This window comes from Oncorhynchus gorbuscha, linkage group LG03, assembly GCF_021184085.1.
Source record: "Oncorhynchus gorbuscha isolate QuinsamMale2020 ecotype Even-year linkage group LG03, OgorEven_v1.0, whole genome shotgun sequence".
In the NCBI taxonomy this organism is placed as follows: domain Eukaryota; kingdom Metazoa; phylum Chordata; class Actinopteri; order Salmoniformes; family Salmonidae; genus Oncorhynchus; species Oncorhynchus gorbuscha.
The window spans coordinates 59,490,939-59,507,809 of NC_060175.1; the positions used below are offsets into that span (position 1 = coordinate 59,490,939).

General features: G+C 41.0%; 1 protein-coding gene across 1 annotated transcript in view; it reads right to left on the minus strand.

The window, feature by feature from the left end:
• The window catches only part of LOC124021166 (neurexophilin-2-like), a 104,600-nt gene extending 94,029 nt beyond the window's left edge, over window positions 1-10,571 (minus strand). Inside the window, exon 1 of the mRNA XM_046336518.1 lies at window positions 10,107-10,571. Coding sequence (XP_046192474.1) covers window positions 10,107-10,160 — 54 coding nt within the window. The 5' untranslated portion in view covers window positions 10,161-10,571. The remainder of the gene's footprint in view (window positions 1-10,106) is intronic.
• Window positions 10,572-16,871: the final 6,300 nt, after the last annotated feature.

Sequence of the window (16,871 nt, forward strand, 5' to 3'; positions counted from 1 at the left end):
GTAACGTAAATGTAATGTCATAAAAAGTATTGATAGGGGACAGAATGGGGTCGGACCATCAAATAATGTATCAAAGTCTATTGTTGTTTTTAACCACAACAAAATAATTTATTACTTACTTTTTCCGACATAAATTTCAATGCATTTGAAAGGTATGAGAAGAATGGGAGAAACTCCCCAATAAACAGGCTACGTTACAGTCTTATTCTAAAATGGACTAAATGTTTTTTCCCCTCATCAATCTACACACAATACCCAATAATGATAAAGTGAAAACAGTTTTTTCGAAATGTGAGCAAATGTATATATATATTTTTAAAATGAAATACCTTATTTACATAAGTATTCAGATCCTTTGCTATGAGACTCGAAATTGAGCTCAGATGCATCCTGTTTCCATTGATCATCCTTGAGATGATCTTGATTGGAGTCCGCCTATAGTAAATTCTATTGATTGGACATGATTTGGAAGGGCACACACCTGTCATATAAGGAGCTCCGAGACAGGTAGAGCTCCGAGACAGGATTGTGTTGAGGGACAGATCTGGGTCAGGGTACCAAAACATTTCAGCAGCATTGAAGGTCCCCAAGAACACAGTGGCCTCCTCTTAAATGGAAGAATTTTGGAACTACCAAGACTCTTCCAAGAGCTGGTCACCCGGCCTAACTGAGCAATCGGGGGAGAAGGGCCTTGGTCAGGGAGGTGACCAAGAACCAGATGGTCACTTTGACAGAGCTCCAGAGCTCCAGAGCTCCAGAGTTCCTCTGTGGAGATGGAAAAACCTTTCAGATTGATAACCATCTCTGCAGCACTACACCAATCAGGCCTTCATAGTACAGTGGCCAGACAGAAATCAGTCCTCAGTAAAAGGCACATGATAGCCTGCTTGGAGTTTGACAAAAGACCATGAGAAACAAGATTCTCTGGTCTGATGAAACTCTTTGGCCTGAATGCCAAGCATCACGTCTGGACGCAACCTGGCACCACCCCTACAGTGAAGCATGGTGGAGGCAGCATCATACCGTGGGGATATTTTTTCAGTGGCAGGGACTGGGAGACTAGTCAGGGTCGAGGGAAAGATGAACGGAGCAAAGTGCAGAGAGATCCTTGAGGAAAACCTGCTCTAGAGTGCTCAGGACCTCAGACTTCATCCTAATCAGACATGTTTTTTTATGGACGATACATTGGAGATAATATAAAACAATTACTGGAAACAATAGAACACTATGAAAAATCTGGGAAACCAGGCCCGGGATTCATACTGTAGCTGACTTTGAAAAGGCTTTTGATAAAGTACGACTAGAATTTATATATAAATGCCTGGAATTTCAATTCTGGAGAATCTCTTATACAATGGGTTAAAGTTATGTATAGTGAAATAGTAAATAATGGCTACTTCTTAGAAAGTATTAAACTGTCAAGAGAAGTAAAACAAGGTTGTCCACTATTGGCATATCTATTTAATATGGCCATAGAAATATTAATTTTAAAATATGTATTTTTACATTACCGTGTAGTTTACCAATAAAAAAGTCTGACAGTGAAGTGGACATAATCGGTGTTCATATCCCAAAAGAAAGACATTATATCACTACAATACATTTTAATAGAAAGTTAGCAAAAATAGATCAAATCTTGCTACCATGGAGAGGAAAACACCTGTCTATTTGCGCAAAAATCACACTGATTAACTCTTTAGCCACACCCCTTGTTACCTATTTGGTTATTGCCTTGCCTACACCTTGTTTTTTAAATTCTATTTGCAAAAAATATGAAATTTGATTTGGAACGGTAAGCTAGACAAAAATGTTTTTAAGTCCTATTTATATAATGAATATGAAATCAGAGGGCAGAAATTATTCAATATTTAAGCATTAGACCTCTCACTAAAGCTTCAGTCATAAAAAAGTTAGACTTAAATCCGAACTGTTTCTCTAGCAGATTAGTAAGGATGTCTCACACTATGTTCAAGAATGGCCTTTTTATCTTTATTCAGATTACAACCTCTCACTTTCGGTTATTTGAAAATAAAATTATCTCCAAAATATCGCTATTAGAAAGTTGGTTGCCATTTCAGTTTAATCCACCAAAAATACAACTTTTACATGACAAAATGAAGCCGGACATCAACAAATATTATTGATTAAGAAAACACATGATGTTTGGAGAAAAAAAAGAAGGATAATCTTTGTAAACTATATAATTAATAGGACTGGTGGACAGTTGAAGTCGGAAGTTTACATACACTTTGGTTGGAATCATTAAAACTCGTTTTTCAACCACTCCACAAATTTCTTGTTAACAAACTATAGTTTTGACATGTGGGTTAGGATATATACTTTGTGCATGACACAAGTCATTTTTCTAACAATTGTTTACAGACAGATTATTTCACTTATGATTCACTGTATTACAATTCCAGTGGGTCAGAAGTTTGCATACACTAGGTAGACTGTGCCTTTAAACAGCTTGGGAAATTCCAGAAAATGATGTCATGGCTTTAGAAGCTTATGATAGGCTAATTGACATAATTCCAGTCAATTGGGGGTGTAGCTGTGGATGTATTTCAAGACCGACCTTCAAACTCAGTGCCTCTTTGCTTGACATCATGGGAAAATCAAAAGAAATCAGCCAAGACCTCCTTGGGAGCAATTTCCAAACGCCTGAAGGTACCACGTTCATCTGTACAAACAATAGTACGCAAGTATAAACGCCATGGGACCACGCAGCCATCATACCGCTCAGGAAGAAATGCATTCTGTCTCCTAGAGATGAACGTACTTTGGTGTGAAAAGTGCAAATCATTCCCAGAACAACAGCAAAGGACCTTGTGACGATGCTGGAGGAAATCGGTACAAAAGTATCTATATCCACAGTAAAACTATTCCTATTTCGACATAACCTGAAAGGCCGCTCAGCAAGGAAGAAGCCACTGCTCCAGAACCGCCATAAAAAAAGCCAGACTACGCTTTGCAACTGCAAAATAGTTGGGAAGAGATTTTCGATCTACCGATTCCATGGCACATGGAACTGATACACAAAACGAAGCCGGATTCAAAACCTAGAGTTCTTCTATTCAAATTAATATAAAAAAGTATTGCAACCAATAGAATGTAATATATATGGGGGGATACAACCATCCCCGCTCTGAAAATGTTGCTGTGATGAGAGAATCATTAAATAATTTGCTTTGGTCCTGTCCATATGTAGCTTGTTTTTGATTACAGGTCCAGGAATGGCTAAAGAATTGCAACGTTTGCCTGGAGCTAACTCTGCAAATAGCACTGCTGGGTGATTTGAAAAGTAATAGTCAATCAATCAATAGTATAATTATACTTATAGCAAACATGTTTATCTTTAATTTACAATCTGTAGAAACTATGAGAATAGAAAGGTTCAGAACTTTTGTGAAACATCACAGCACAGCCGAAGAATACATGGCAAATAGAAATCAAAACTAGATGGTGTTCAGAGATAGATGGGATGGGTTGAGTGGAGTTGAATGGTGGGACTACAAAATACAATGTGTCCGTAAAATGTATATAGGTTCAGAACTTTTGTGAAACATCACAGCACAGCTGAAAAATATATGGCAAATACAAATGAAAACTGGATGGTCTTCAGATAGATGGGAGGGATTGAGGGTAGATGAAAGATGGGACTAAAAACAACAAAAAAGGAGAAATCTTGTCAAATATACTGTGTCCATAAATATAAAGTATGCATAAGCTGGAAGTAGAAGTCTACGTGTTGTTTTCCGTTACTGTATTCCAATTTGTGGAGGGGTGGTAGGGTTTTGGGAAAAATTAAAAAGGAAAATATATATATTTTTTTAAATACAGTATATACAGTGCATTTGGAAAATTATTCAGATCCCTTGACTTTTGTATAAATGTATAAAAATAAATCAACTGAAATATCACATTTACATAAATATTCAGACCCTTTACTCAGGACTTTGTTGAAGCACCTTTTGCAGGGATTACAGCCTCAAGTTTTCTTGGGTATGACACTACAAGCTTGGCACACCTGAAATTGGGGTGTTTCTCCCATTCTTCTCTGCAGATCATCTCAAGCTCTGTCAGGTTGAATGGGGAGTGTCGCTGCACAGCTATTTTCAGGTCTCTCCAGAGATGTTCGAACAGGGTTCAAGTCCGGGCTCTGGCTGGGCCCCTGAAGGACCTTCAGAGACTTTTCCCGAAGCCACTCCTGCATTGTCTTGGCTGTGTGCTTAGGGTCGTTGTCCTGTTGGAAAGTAAAACTTGGCCCCAGGCTGAGGTCCTGAGCGCTCTGGAGCAGCACTTTTCTCTGTTCATCTTTCCCTCAATCCTGACTAGTCTCCCAGTCCCTGACATTGAAAAACTTCCCCACAGCATTGTACTGCCACCACCATGCTTCACTATAGGGATTGTGCCAGGTTTCCTCCAGACGTGACACTTGGCATTCAGGCTAAAGAGTTTAATCTTGTTTCATCAGACCAGATAATCTTGTTTCTCATGGTCTGAGAGTCCTTTTGGTGCATTTTGGCAAACTCCAAGCGTGCTGTCATATGCCTTTTACTGAGGAGTAGCTTCCGTCTAGCCACTGTACCATGCCTGATTGAGTGCTGCAGAGATGGTTGTACTTTTGGAAGGTTCTCCCGTCTCTACAGAGCAACTCTTGAGCTCTGTCAGGGTTCTTGTTCACCTCTCTGACCAAGGCCCTTCTCTCCCAATTGCTCAGTTTGGTGGGGCGGCCAGCTTTAGGAAGAGTCTTGGTGGTTCCAAACTTGGTGGTTCCAAACTGGAGGCCACTGTGTTCTTGGGGACGAGATATATATATATACTGTATATACAGTGGGGAGAACAAGTATTTGATACATAGCCGATTTTGCAAGTTTTCCTACTTACAAAGCATGTAGAGGTCTGTCATTTTTATCATAGGTCCACTTCAACTATGAGAGACGGAATCTTTTAAAAAATCCAGAAAATCACATTGTATGATTTTGAAGTAATCAATTTCCATTTTATTGCATGACATAAGTATTTGATACATCAGAAAAGAATAACTTGATATTTGGTATAGAAACCTTTGTTTGCAATTACAGAGATCATATGTTTCCTGTAGTTCTTGACCAAGTTTGCACACACTGCAGCAGGGATTTTGGCCCACTCCTCCATACAGACCTTATCCAGATCCTTCAGGTTTTGGGGCAATACAGACTTTCAGCTCCCTCCAAAGATTTTCTATTGGGTTCAGGTCTGGAGACTGGCTAGGCCACTCCAGGACCTTGAGATGCTTCTTACGGAGCCACTCCTTAGTTGCCCTGCCTGTGTGTTTCGGGTCGTTGTCATGCTTCAAGACCCAGCCACAACCCATCTTCAATGCTCTTACTGAGGGAAGGAGGTTGTTGGCCAAGATATCACAATACATGCCCCCATCCATCCTCCCCTCAATACGGTGCAGTCGTCCTGTCTCCTTTGCAGAAAAGCATTCCCAAAGAATGATGTTTCCACCTCCATGCTTCACGGTTAGGATGGTGTTCTTGGGGTTGTACTCATCCTTCTTCTCCTCCAAACACGGTGAGTGGAGTTTAGACCAAAAAGCTCTATTTTTGTCTCATCAGACAACATGACCTTCTCCCATTCCTCCTCTGGATCATCCAGATGGTCATTGGCAAACTTCAGACGGGCCTGGACATGCGCTGGCTTGAGCAGGGGGACCTTGCGTGCACTGCAGGATTTTAATCCATGACGGCGTAGTGTGTTACTAATGGTTTTCTTTGAGACTGTGGTCCCAGCTCTCTTCAGGTCATCGACCAGGTCCTGCCGTGTAGTTCTGGGCTGATCCCTCACCTTCCTCATGATCATCGATGCCCCACGAGGTGAGATCTTGCATGGAGCCCCAGACGGAGGGTGATTGACCATCATCTTGAACTTCTTCCATTTTCTAATAATTGCGCCAACAATTGTTGCCTTCTCACCAAGCTGCTTGCATATTGTCCTGTAGCCCATTCCAGCCTTGTGCAGGTCTACAATTTTATCCCTGATGTCCTTACACCCTCTCTGGTCTTGGCCATTGTGGAGAGGTTGAAGTCTGTTGAGTGTGTGAACAGGTGTCTTTTATACAGGTAACGAGTTCAAACAGGTGCAGTTAATACAGGTAATGAGTGGAGAACAGGAGGGCTTCGTAAAGAAAAATATAATTTTTTCTAATTTTGTCTGTCATAGTTGAAGTGTACCTATGATGAAAATTACAGGCCTCTCTCATCTTTTTAAGTGGGAGAACTTGCACAATTGGTGGCTGACTAAATCGTGTTTTTGCCCCACTGTATATTTATAGATATAAATACTGAACAAAAATATAAACACAAAATGCAACAATGTCAATAATTTTACTGAGTTACAGTTCATATAATGAAATTTGTCAATTGAAATAAATGAATTAGGCCACAATCTATGGATTTTACATGACTAGGCAGCGGCACTGCCATGAGTGGGCCTGTGAGGGCATGGGCCCACCCACTAGGGAGCCAGGCCCAGCCAATCAGAGTTTTTCCCCACAAAAGGGCTTTTTTACAGACAGAAATACTCAGCTTCTACCCCCATACCATAAGACCCATGAACAGCTAATCAAAGGGCTATCCAGACCCCTCTTTTATGCTGCTGCTACTCTCTGTTTATTTTCTATGCATAGTCACTTTAACTCTACCTACATGTACATATTACCTCAATTACCTCGACTAACCAGTACCCGCACACATTGACTCTGTACCGGTACCCCCTGTATATAGCCTCGCTATTGTTATTTTACTGCTGCTGTTTAATTATTTATTACTTTTATTTGACATTTTTGACTTATCTATATTTTACTTAACACTTATTTATTCGTAAAACTTCTTAAAGCATTATAGGTTAAGAGTTTGTAAGTAAGCATTTCACTGTAAGGTTGTATTAGGCGCATGTGACAAATACAATTTGATTGGATTTGATTTGATTCAGTTCCATCAGCTGTCTGTGGCTGGTGGCTGGTCTCAGATGATCCCACAGGTGAAGAAACTGGATGTGGAGGTTCTGGGCTGGCGTGGTTACACGTGGCGTGCTGTTGTGAGGTCGGTTCGGACGTAATGCCAAATTCTCTAAAAACGATGTTGGAAGCGGATTATGGTAAATAAACATTCACTTCTTTGACAAAAGCTTTATTGGACATTCCTGCAGTCAGCATGCCAATTGCATGCTCCCTCAAAACTTAAGACATCTGTGGCATTGTGTTGTGTGACTGCACATTTTAGAGTGGCCTATATTATTGTACCCAGCACAAGGTGCACCTGTGTAATTATCATGCTATTTAATCAGCTTCTTGATAAGCCACACCTTTCAGGTGGTTGGATTTTCTTGGCAAAGAAGAAATGTTCACTAAAAGTGATGTAAACAAATTTGAATATCCCGGAATATTTCTGGGATCTTTTATTTCAACTCATGAAACATAGGACCCACACTTTACATGTTGAATTTATATTTTTTGTCAGTGTATACAATATTAGATAGGCTATGTACCATAAAATGGTCATCAAAATGTAATAATAATAATCCGATTTTAATACTACTCATAAAAATATGACTAAAACATAATTCCATATCAGCTAACGGCGATGGGCCATTTTACATCCACCATGAAAATGTGTGATCATCCCTCTTCAACGCTGCGTAGTGCCTGGAGTCTAAACAATCTCTTTTTCACACATATTCTGCTTCTTTCTGGTCCTCCCTCCTCTCTCTCTCTCTCTCTCTCTCTCTCTCTCTCTCTCTCTCTCTCTCTCTCTCTCTCTCTCTCTCTCTCTCTCTCTCTCTCTCTCTCTCTCCCTAATCTACAGGCCCATAGGCTTATAATAATAACTTGATTTCAACCTAGCAATTACTTAATGTTCTCTCTATACTATAAATGTCCTGAAGACATGTATTGGAATAGTGTTTCAAGACATATTATTACATTATGGTTTTAACTCCAACATTAAGTGAAACCAATACAGTGGCAGTTGAGTTTACGCTGATGTGAGAGCAGAATACAGGTATAATTTATGACCAGTAAAATGTTTCCGTTTGTTTTCAAATTCCTCAAAAGAACTAAGTGTCATCTGTCACAATAGTTGGCGTAGTTGGCATAACCTCAATCTGCCAGATGACAGGGTGTTTTTAACATCCCCAACATGTCTGAAAAGTCAACTGTAAACTTGTCTGTAAGCACACACATACCCACACACACACGAACAAACACACACAGATACACACAGGGACGTAGGCAGACAGACAGACGGGCAGGCGCACACACGCACACACACAAACTGCTGAAAATGATCGCCTCAGCCTCTTCTCACAGCCCTAGTAACACTAAGGTTTGTCACTTTGAAACAATTTATTCTGTTGGATTCCAGACTAAAAAGACTGTAAAACAAGAAAGACTTGTTTTACACTTCATGGCTGCTTTTAAGTCGTTTTAAAAATAGCTAAAAAGCTACTGAGCTGTCGCCATGGCTACTAACGTTTGAGTGAGTCTGTTCTTTTTGTCTCTGATACATGTTTTCATGTGATGACAAACAAACACAATCATGAGAATTAGGGTAATATAATGTAAAATATACTGACATCAATATTACAAATAATGTTAGAATAATAAGAGAATTTGAGGTGTGGCATTTCAATATTCACAAGGTCACCGAAATGCATCTTTTCATACCTGCACACCAAAAGAAATGCAGGCCTGTTTGCGTGATGCACTGTATGTCTTATCTGGTTGAGAGGGGTTTGTTTTCCTAAAAGGTTTTACAGTAAGGTTGGTGCATACGTCATGAGTCATGACCCTTCCTGTGATGCAGATCACATGGGGAACTTGAGAGACTTGAGGTGTGACCCTTACTACTCATCCACAAGCACTTCTAACCAAACCTTCCATTGTACCTTTCTTCAAAAACATTGCCCCTCTACATGAATGAGTGGGTTTGATGGTTGATCACATGTAGACCATTCCTATGACCTGGGGTTGAACGGTATTTATGGCTCAAGGTGGCAAACAACACGTTTGTTCAGTCCACAATAAAAAACAACTACTCCTCCCAAGTTCCAAGAATTTTCACGCAGTACATTCTATACTGCCTCTCACACATACACACACGCGCACACACACACACACACACACACACACACACACACACACACACACACACACACACACACACACACACACACACACACACACACACACACACACACACACACACACACACACACACACACACACACACACACACACACACACACACACACACACGCACACACACTATAATAAACACACAAACTATTTGCTTAGTAAAACGATGTGAAGATAAAACAAGCCCAAGGCATTTTTAACTTCTGAAGAAATTTGAAGGAAGTTGCTGCCAGCGCAAATAGATAAATAGATAATGGCGGGATGCTTAAGTGGGGGGAAGGGAAACGCTCAGACGGAATAATTGAGTCAGCGAAGCGCGGGGCTATGAGCCAGTAAGGATCTAGAGCTGTTTGTCTGCATGCTGCTTTACGGTTGAAAATCGGCCAAGCGAGCCTCCGCGCGTGGCACGGTGTGTGCGGAAAAGTAATGCGCTCGCTCTTCCATTCCAGAGAAGCTCACCATTCTCCCGAATTGTTAAAAACACTATCCTCGGAAACATATGCTGCTTCGTCATGTGATACAAGCAACTGTCTAAAAAAAAAAAAAACTTGAAAAAAAAGTGGGGTTGAAAAGCGCGCTTATGTATCTGGACATCTCATCGCTTCTCACGTAGTAGCTGGACTGGACTGGCAGGTCACACAGGTGGAATGTCAAATAGTAGGTTATCCTCTTTGGTAGATTTTAGAGATGAGCCCGACCTAACATCTCTATTGGCAAAACGTTACTCGTCTATGAATGTATTTGAAAATGTTCTCGTGATGATGGGGTCCATTACATTCTGAAAGTCTTTTGATAAACACCATTTACAGACAACATGTTTGACATTTTACAAGAACATTAGTGAAGAACGGTGCAACAACTTTCTGTTAATTCAATACGTTAAGGTTCAGTAGCCTAACCAGCCGTTATCCGACTCGCTTACCTTTCGTAAAATCCACTGGGAGAGGATCACAATGGTCCAACCGAGTACCTTCATCGCAGCACACCTTCCGTTGCGGACCACCCTGACACTACGAGCCTCCTTGGGTTAACATACACACAGCAGCAACAGCAGGCAGGTAGCGCACACACAAAAAAAATCACAAAAAGTTTCGATATGATCAGTTTCGGTATTTATCAGTCTATTTTACAGTGTTTTCGACACGAACAACTAGTTGCAGGCTTAGCTTCTCCGGTCTGTTTCGTTAGTGTAATGCATATCCATAGTTTAGAAGGATGGATGCTGACGGAAGTCGGGAAGTTTTGCGCGCAGAGGCAAAGTCACCTTCGCAAGAAGAGAACGCATAGGCTACGAGAGTGAAGATCACGAGAGCATCTTCTGTTCCACTCAAAGCTAGAGAGAAAATGTCCTTGGTTTGTTTGCTCCCTCTCTCTTTCTCTCTTTCTCTCTTTCTCTCTCTCTCTCTCTCTCTCTCTCTCTCTCTCTCTCTCTCTCTCTCTCTCTCTCTCTCTCTCTCTCTCTCTCTCTCTCTCTCTCCTCTCTCCTTCTCTCTCGACTCGACAGGTAGCCTAACGTTTTACTTCTCCCTCACCTGTATGCAAATACAAAATACCAGCCTTGTGTAGCCAACTGAACTGGTGTGTGCTTTTTACAAATATATTCCCAGAACCGTCGGTAAAAGTTGGCATAAATCTGGAGGTGAAAGAACACTTGAACTATTAAAGGAGAGCCGCACACTCTCGGAGCTCAGATGCAATAATTGAATTTTCTTCGGGGTAAAAAAATATATATATATATATATGTTTGTCGAAACGATGGCTGTTAAGTTATTCAATTATTGCATCTGAGCTCCTAGAGTGTGCAGTTCTCCTTTAATGTTTCAAACGTTTTATTATATAATTTACACATTTATTTAGTTTGAATTGCACCCCCCAAATACTGGAAGAGGATCTTGGTTCACACCAGTTAGTCATCATGGGAGGTTATGGCCGAGATGATTGTTAGGCTGTGCACATTCGTTTTCTCGATGTTTGCAGTCAACAGACCACGATATTCGAATTATCTCAGACCTTAGTCCTGCTTGACACCAGGCCACTCTGCATGTCTGTAAACTATAGCTTTTATTCAAATGACACACTTACAATTACACATGGAAATAATAAAGCAAGCAAGCCAGTAGGGCTAATGTTAACATTTATATAAACATGTATACTTTAGGCTACTATGAGATCATTAGTTTGAGTAGAAAATGTGAGGTGAGAGAATTTTCTTTCCCTTTTGTCCCTACAACCTTTATTCCTTTATTTCCTTGTTATTCCTTTATTTCCTTGTTATTCCTTCATTTCCTTGTTATTAATTTATTTCATTGTTATTCCTTTATTTCCTTGTTATTCCTCTATTTCCTTGTTATTCCTTTATTTCCTTGTTATTCCTTTATTTCCTTGTTATTCCTTTATTTCCTTGTTATTCCTTTATTTCCTTGTTATTACTTTATTTCCTTGTTATCCCTTTATTTCCTTGTTATTCCTTTATTTCCTTGTTATTCCTTTATTTCCTTATTATTCCTTTATTTCCTTGTTATTCCTTTATTTCCTTGTTATTCCTTTATTTCCTTGTTATTCCTTTATTTCCTTGTTATTCCTTTATTTCCTTGTTATTCCTTTATTTCCTTGTTATCCCTTTATTTCCTTGTTATTCCTTTATTTCCTTGTTATTCCTTTATTTCCTTATTATTCCTTTATTTCCTTGTTATTCCTTTATTTCCTTGTTATTCCTTTATTTCCTTGTTGTTCCTTTATTTCCTTGTTCCTTGTTCGCCATCACCTTGGCCTGCTGTCTGTCTTATGCACAACAGCCCATCCCTTTCATTCTTTCTGTCTTTGTCAATTTCTCTTTCTAGTGTTATTGATCATGTACGGTTATCTCATGAAAAAGAGGGAGAACAAAGTGTTTTTTGTCTAACTAAATTTGCCACCTTCTGAAATGCAATTTGGCACCTCAATCTTCAAAAAAAGCTATAACATATCAAGAAATGTTCAATTTTAGGACAGATTTGACTGATTATTCATCTTTGTTCGCAATGAACTAATGTGTAGAGTAGGCTATACAAAATTAGCAGTATCTCGGCTTGCAGTCGGTAGTGTTGCTTTAAAAGCTGTGGTAAATACAGGAAGGAACTCCACATCACCCTGAGAGGATGATTCAAAACTCCATTCTCTGTAAACAATTTTGAAATATTAATGTTCAATGGGTATAGGGCATGGTGACCTCAGATCTCTCTTCATTTACAGTCAAGCTATTTGCAGTTTTAACATCCATGTCTGTCTGTTAACACACACACAAACACACACACACACCAATACACACACAGGCCCTTACAGACCTGAAGCCACTTTCTAATTTTACAATATTGACACGGAGGGTCTTTGGTGTATGTAAAGCACTTATGGCCTATGTCCTACTGTTCCTTAGTGACTGTGATGGAGAACATGGCTCAGCCTCACGGCACGGCATGATGCAGTATGTGTCAACCCCCAGCCAGGTTACCTCTGGCCAAAGTGTGTCGATGAACTCAACTCGTCCGACGTGGCACTCGTTTCCATACGTAGTGCACCACATACACAGTGCACTACTTTTCAAAAGCAGTGCACTGGGAAAGGGAATTGGAGTGCCATGTCAGAGACAGTGGGGGCCAGAGTTTGAGCTAGCATGGGAGGAGCAGGGGTGCATGGAGAGCAACTCTTAGATGGAGAGGGGAGTGACAGACTGATATAAATGATTTCATTTGTGAAATTGTAGGCCAAAAGTGTATTTTGTTGGATCTGTTGCTTGCTTGACTATGGAGCGTGAAAGGCCAGTGCATCTCCCCATACTGACAATGTGGCTCTTTACTGCCACCTAGTGAAGGAAACATGCTATTTGTTAGTTTTTTTCAATTGTTTAAGCACAATTTTGAAAACAGGGCCCGGTTTGTCAAAACACTACACACAATTAGCACCACCCTACACCAAAGTAGCACAACACTTCAGATCATTTGCCAAATGGAACACTTTTGTCAAAACTATTACACGACTTCATAAAAATAATATTTTGTTACCATACGAAACACACATTTCATATGACTTCAATCTTTTTGAACCAGTTACACACTGCGCTACTAACCTAAAACACTTCTAGCAAGTCTAATTGTCAGTGATTAGAGTACTGTAAATTAAGTATAGAGAAAGTGCAACTATAAACACTACACAAGACCAATGCTGCAGACAGGAACATATAATTTATTTCTCTTTATATACCCAAATCAGTCAACATGGAAAATCACGACAAAACATGTCCCAGTTTTCATGCTACTACATAACACTGTTAGCTCAGCAAGCAGACAAACGTAAAATACTATCCAGTACAGGTTACAATTACAGTAAATAACAAAAAATTCTGAAAAAAAACTGACAATATTGTACAGAAAATACTACAGTAAACATACTATAAATTATCTCTTCGCCTAGCTGGATCTGGCCAGAGAATTTCATCAACATAACAAGCAATATCGTCATTAGCAAGACAACGCGGGACTTGGTCACAGGCGTCCTCCATGGCCTGAATGAGGGGTACCTAAGCCTGGGGCTGGAGATCGTAAACCTTCCACCGCCATGCAGAGAAAAACTCTTCGATAGGGTTTAGAAACGGAGAGTATGGTGGAAGGTATAGTACTGTCAACTGTGGATGGCGTTGAAACCAGTTCTGGACCAAAGCAGAGCGGTGGAATGACACATTGTCCCACATGACCATGTATTGCATCTGGTGCATTTCATTACCTGCTGTGACGATGTGGAGCAATCGGTCCAAAAATGCAAGAATGTGAGGTGTGTTGTAAGGGCCCATTTTGGCATGACGGAGGACAACCCCATGCTGTGAAATGGCAGCGCAAAGGGTGATGTAACCCCCACGTTACCCCACGTTGCCCTGGGACATTGATTATAGCCCTGTGGCCAATGATATTTCTGCCTCTCCTTCTTGCTTTTGTGAGGTTGAACCCTGCCTCATCAATATATATGAATTCATGCAGGATTTCCTCAGCATCCATCTGCAGAACTCCCTGAAATACAGTGAAAGACAAGATTGTGTAGTTCAGGTCTAGTATACAGTAAATGTAACAAAAAAAATAGTGCAGTATGCAACATCAGTGCTATAAAGTGAACAATACAAACCTCCACATACTCATGCCGCAGCCGTTTGACCCTCTCTGAATTCCGCTCAAAAGGCACTCGATAAAGTTGTTTCATTTGAACCTGATGTCTCTTCAGGATGCGTGCCAGTGTTGACTGAGAGACCTGATGGACATTATTGAAAATGGCATGGTCACCGATAATGTTGGCTTGTAGTTCTCTGAGCCTGATAGCATTATTGGCCAAAACCATGTTTATTATCTCTCGCACTTGTTCTTCCGTGAATATGTAATATATGCCATTTAGCAGACGCTTTTATCCAAAGCGACTTACAGTCATGTGTGCATACATTCTACGTATGGGTGGTCCCGGGGATCGAACCCACTACCCTGGCGTTACAAGCGCCATGCTCTACCAACTGAGCTACAGAAGGACCACACATATGTGCCCCCTTCCTCCTTGTCGTTCCCGACCCTCAATCCTATGTAGAGAATAATACATGTAACTTACTGTACAATGTCACAGGAAGGGGTATCACAAGTGCTGATATGGTGCAGACAATAAGAGGCTGATTACTGTAACTGTACACAGATCTTTAACCTGTTTTCCTGTCGAAAAGTCCTTATGACAGATGCCACTGTATATCTGCTAAGATTAGGCTGAACTCTCAGTCCAGCCTCCCTCAGCGTCAATCCGTGGTTCACAACATGGTCCACTAGTGTTGCGCGAATGTCATTTGATAAGTTTGGTCCTCTTCTTCTTTGTGCACGTTCTCCTCCTGCTTCAGGTCTTCCTCGACCTCTGGCTCGGCCTCTGCCTCTTCCTCTACCTCCTTCTCTACCTCCTTCTCCTCCTCTGTGTACTCCTCCTCTCACCCTCACTCTTCTTCTGACTCCTTCCATTGTGGTTGAAGGCAGGTGAACCTACCTGCTGCATTTTTATTGTAGACACACCTGATTGGTAGTCTACAATTTAGCAATCATGTGTTTGTGCACCTGATAGCTGTGTTTAACAGATTGGCTCATAGGTGTTGTAATTTGACAGTCAGTGCTTTGGAATTGCAAGGAAGTGACGTCATGATATACGTCTGTGTCTGATGTACATTACATTACATTACATTTAAGTCATTTAGCAGACGCTCTTATCCAGAGCGACTTACAAATTGGTGCATTCACCTTATGACATCCAGTGGAACAGCCACTTTACAATAGTGCATCTAAATATTTTAAGGGGGGGTGAGAAGGATTACTTTATCCTATCCTAGGTATTCCTTAAAGAGGTGGGGTTTCAGGTGTCTCCGGAAGGTGGTGATTGACTCCGCTGTCCTGGCGTCGTGAGGGAGTTTGTTCCACCATTGGGGAGCCAGAGCAGCGAACAGTTTTGACTGGGCTGAGCGGGAACTGTACTTCCTCAGTGGTAGGGAGGCGAGCAGGCCAGAGGTGGATGAACGCAGTGCCCTTATTTGGGTGTAGGGCCTGATCAGAGCCTGGAGGTACTGAGGTGCCGTTCCCCTCACAGCTCCGTAGGCAAGCACCATGGTCTTGTAGCGGATGCGAGCTTCAACTGGAAGCCAGTGGAGAGAGCGGAGGAGCGGGGTGACGTGAGAGAACTTGGGAAGGTTGAACACTAGACGGGCTGCGGCGTTCTGGATGAGTTGTAGGGGTTTAATGGCACAGGCAGGGAGCCCAGCCAACAGCCAGTTGCAATAATCCAGACGGGAGATGACAAGTGCCTGGATTAGGACCTGCGCCGCTTCCTGTGTGAGGCAGGGTCGTACTCTGCGGATGTTGTAGAGCATGAACCTACAGGAACGGGCCACCGCCTTGATGTTAGTTGAGAACGACAGGGTGTTGTATACAAGTGTGTTTAGTGTTTTGCAAATCACTGTGTGTAATTTTTTGCAAATAGTGTGAAGCTGACAATGTGCTTACAGTTGTGCAAATCTAGCCTTGTGTTTTGCTCCTTGAGTGCAAGGTTTTGCTTATTGTGGGAAAAGTTCCATTTTAGTGTGTAAGCAATCGTAAAAAACTGTAATAGGGTAGATGACGGTACAGCTGCATAGCGCATACCCTCCAATACCGTGAGAAAAACAACAAACCAATACAAGCTTTGAACTTTTTAGCACCTAAAATGTTGGCAGTATTTAAAAAAAATATTTAAAAAATAAAAGTGAGATGGCAGTGTCAGGTCTCCTTGGCGATTACTGTACACCATGTGACTGATACCAGTCAGTAGAGAGGCCTATTGTTGCACAAGAAGGGAAAAGAAGATGAACTTCACTTAACATAATTTAGGCATTTGCTCAAATAGGCTATATCACTCACATCATCCTAATACGTCTTCACAACTTCGCTCTCCATGATAATGTGATGAAGTGACAGACAATTCGGTGACAGACACTTCAGTGGCAGTCTTATGTAACAGAATTCTTCTATCAATCCTGATTTGTCTTCAAATATCTATGGAGAAGCTCTATTGGAATACTAAAGTTAGACTCAAAATGTAGTAGTGACAGACAGAGTGACAGAAACATTTTTCTATCAACCCTGATTTGACTTCAAAGTTATATTCCAAATGACAG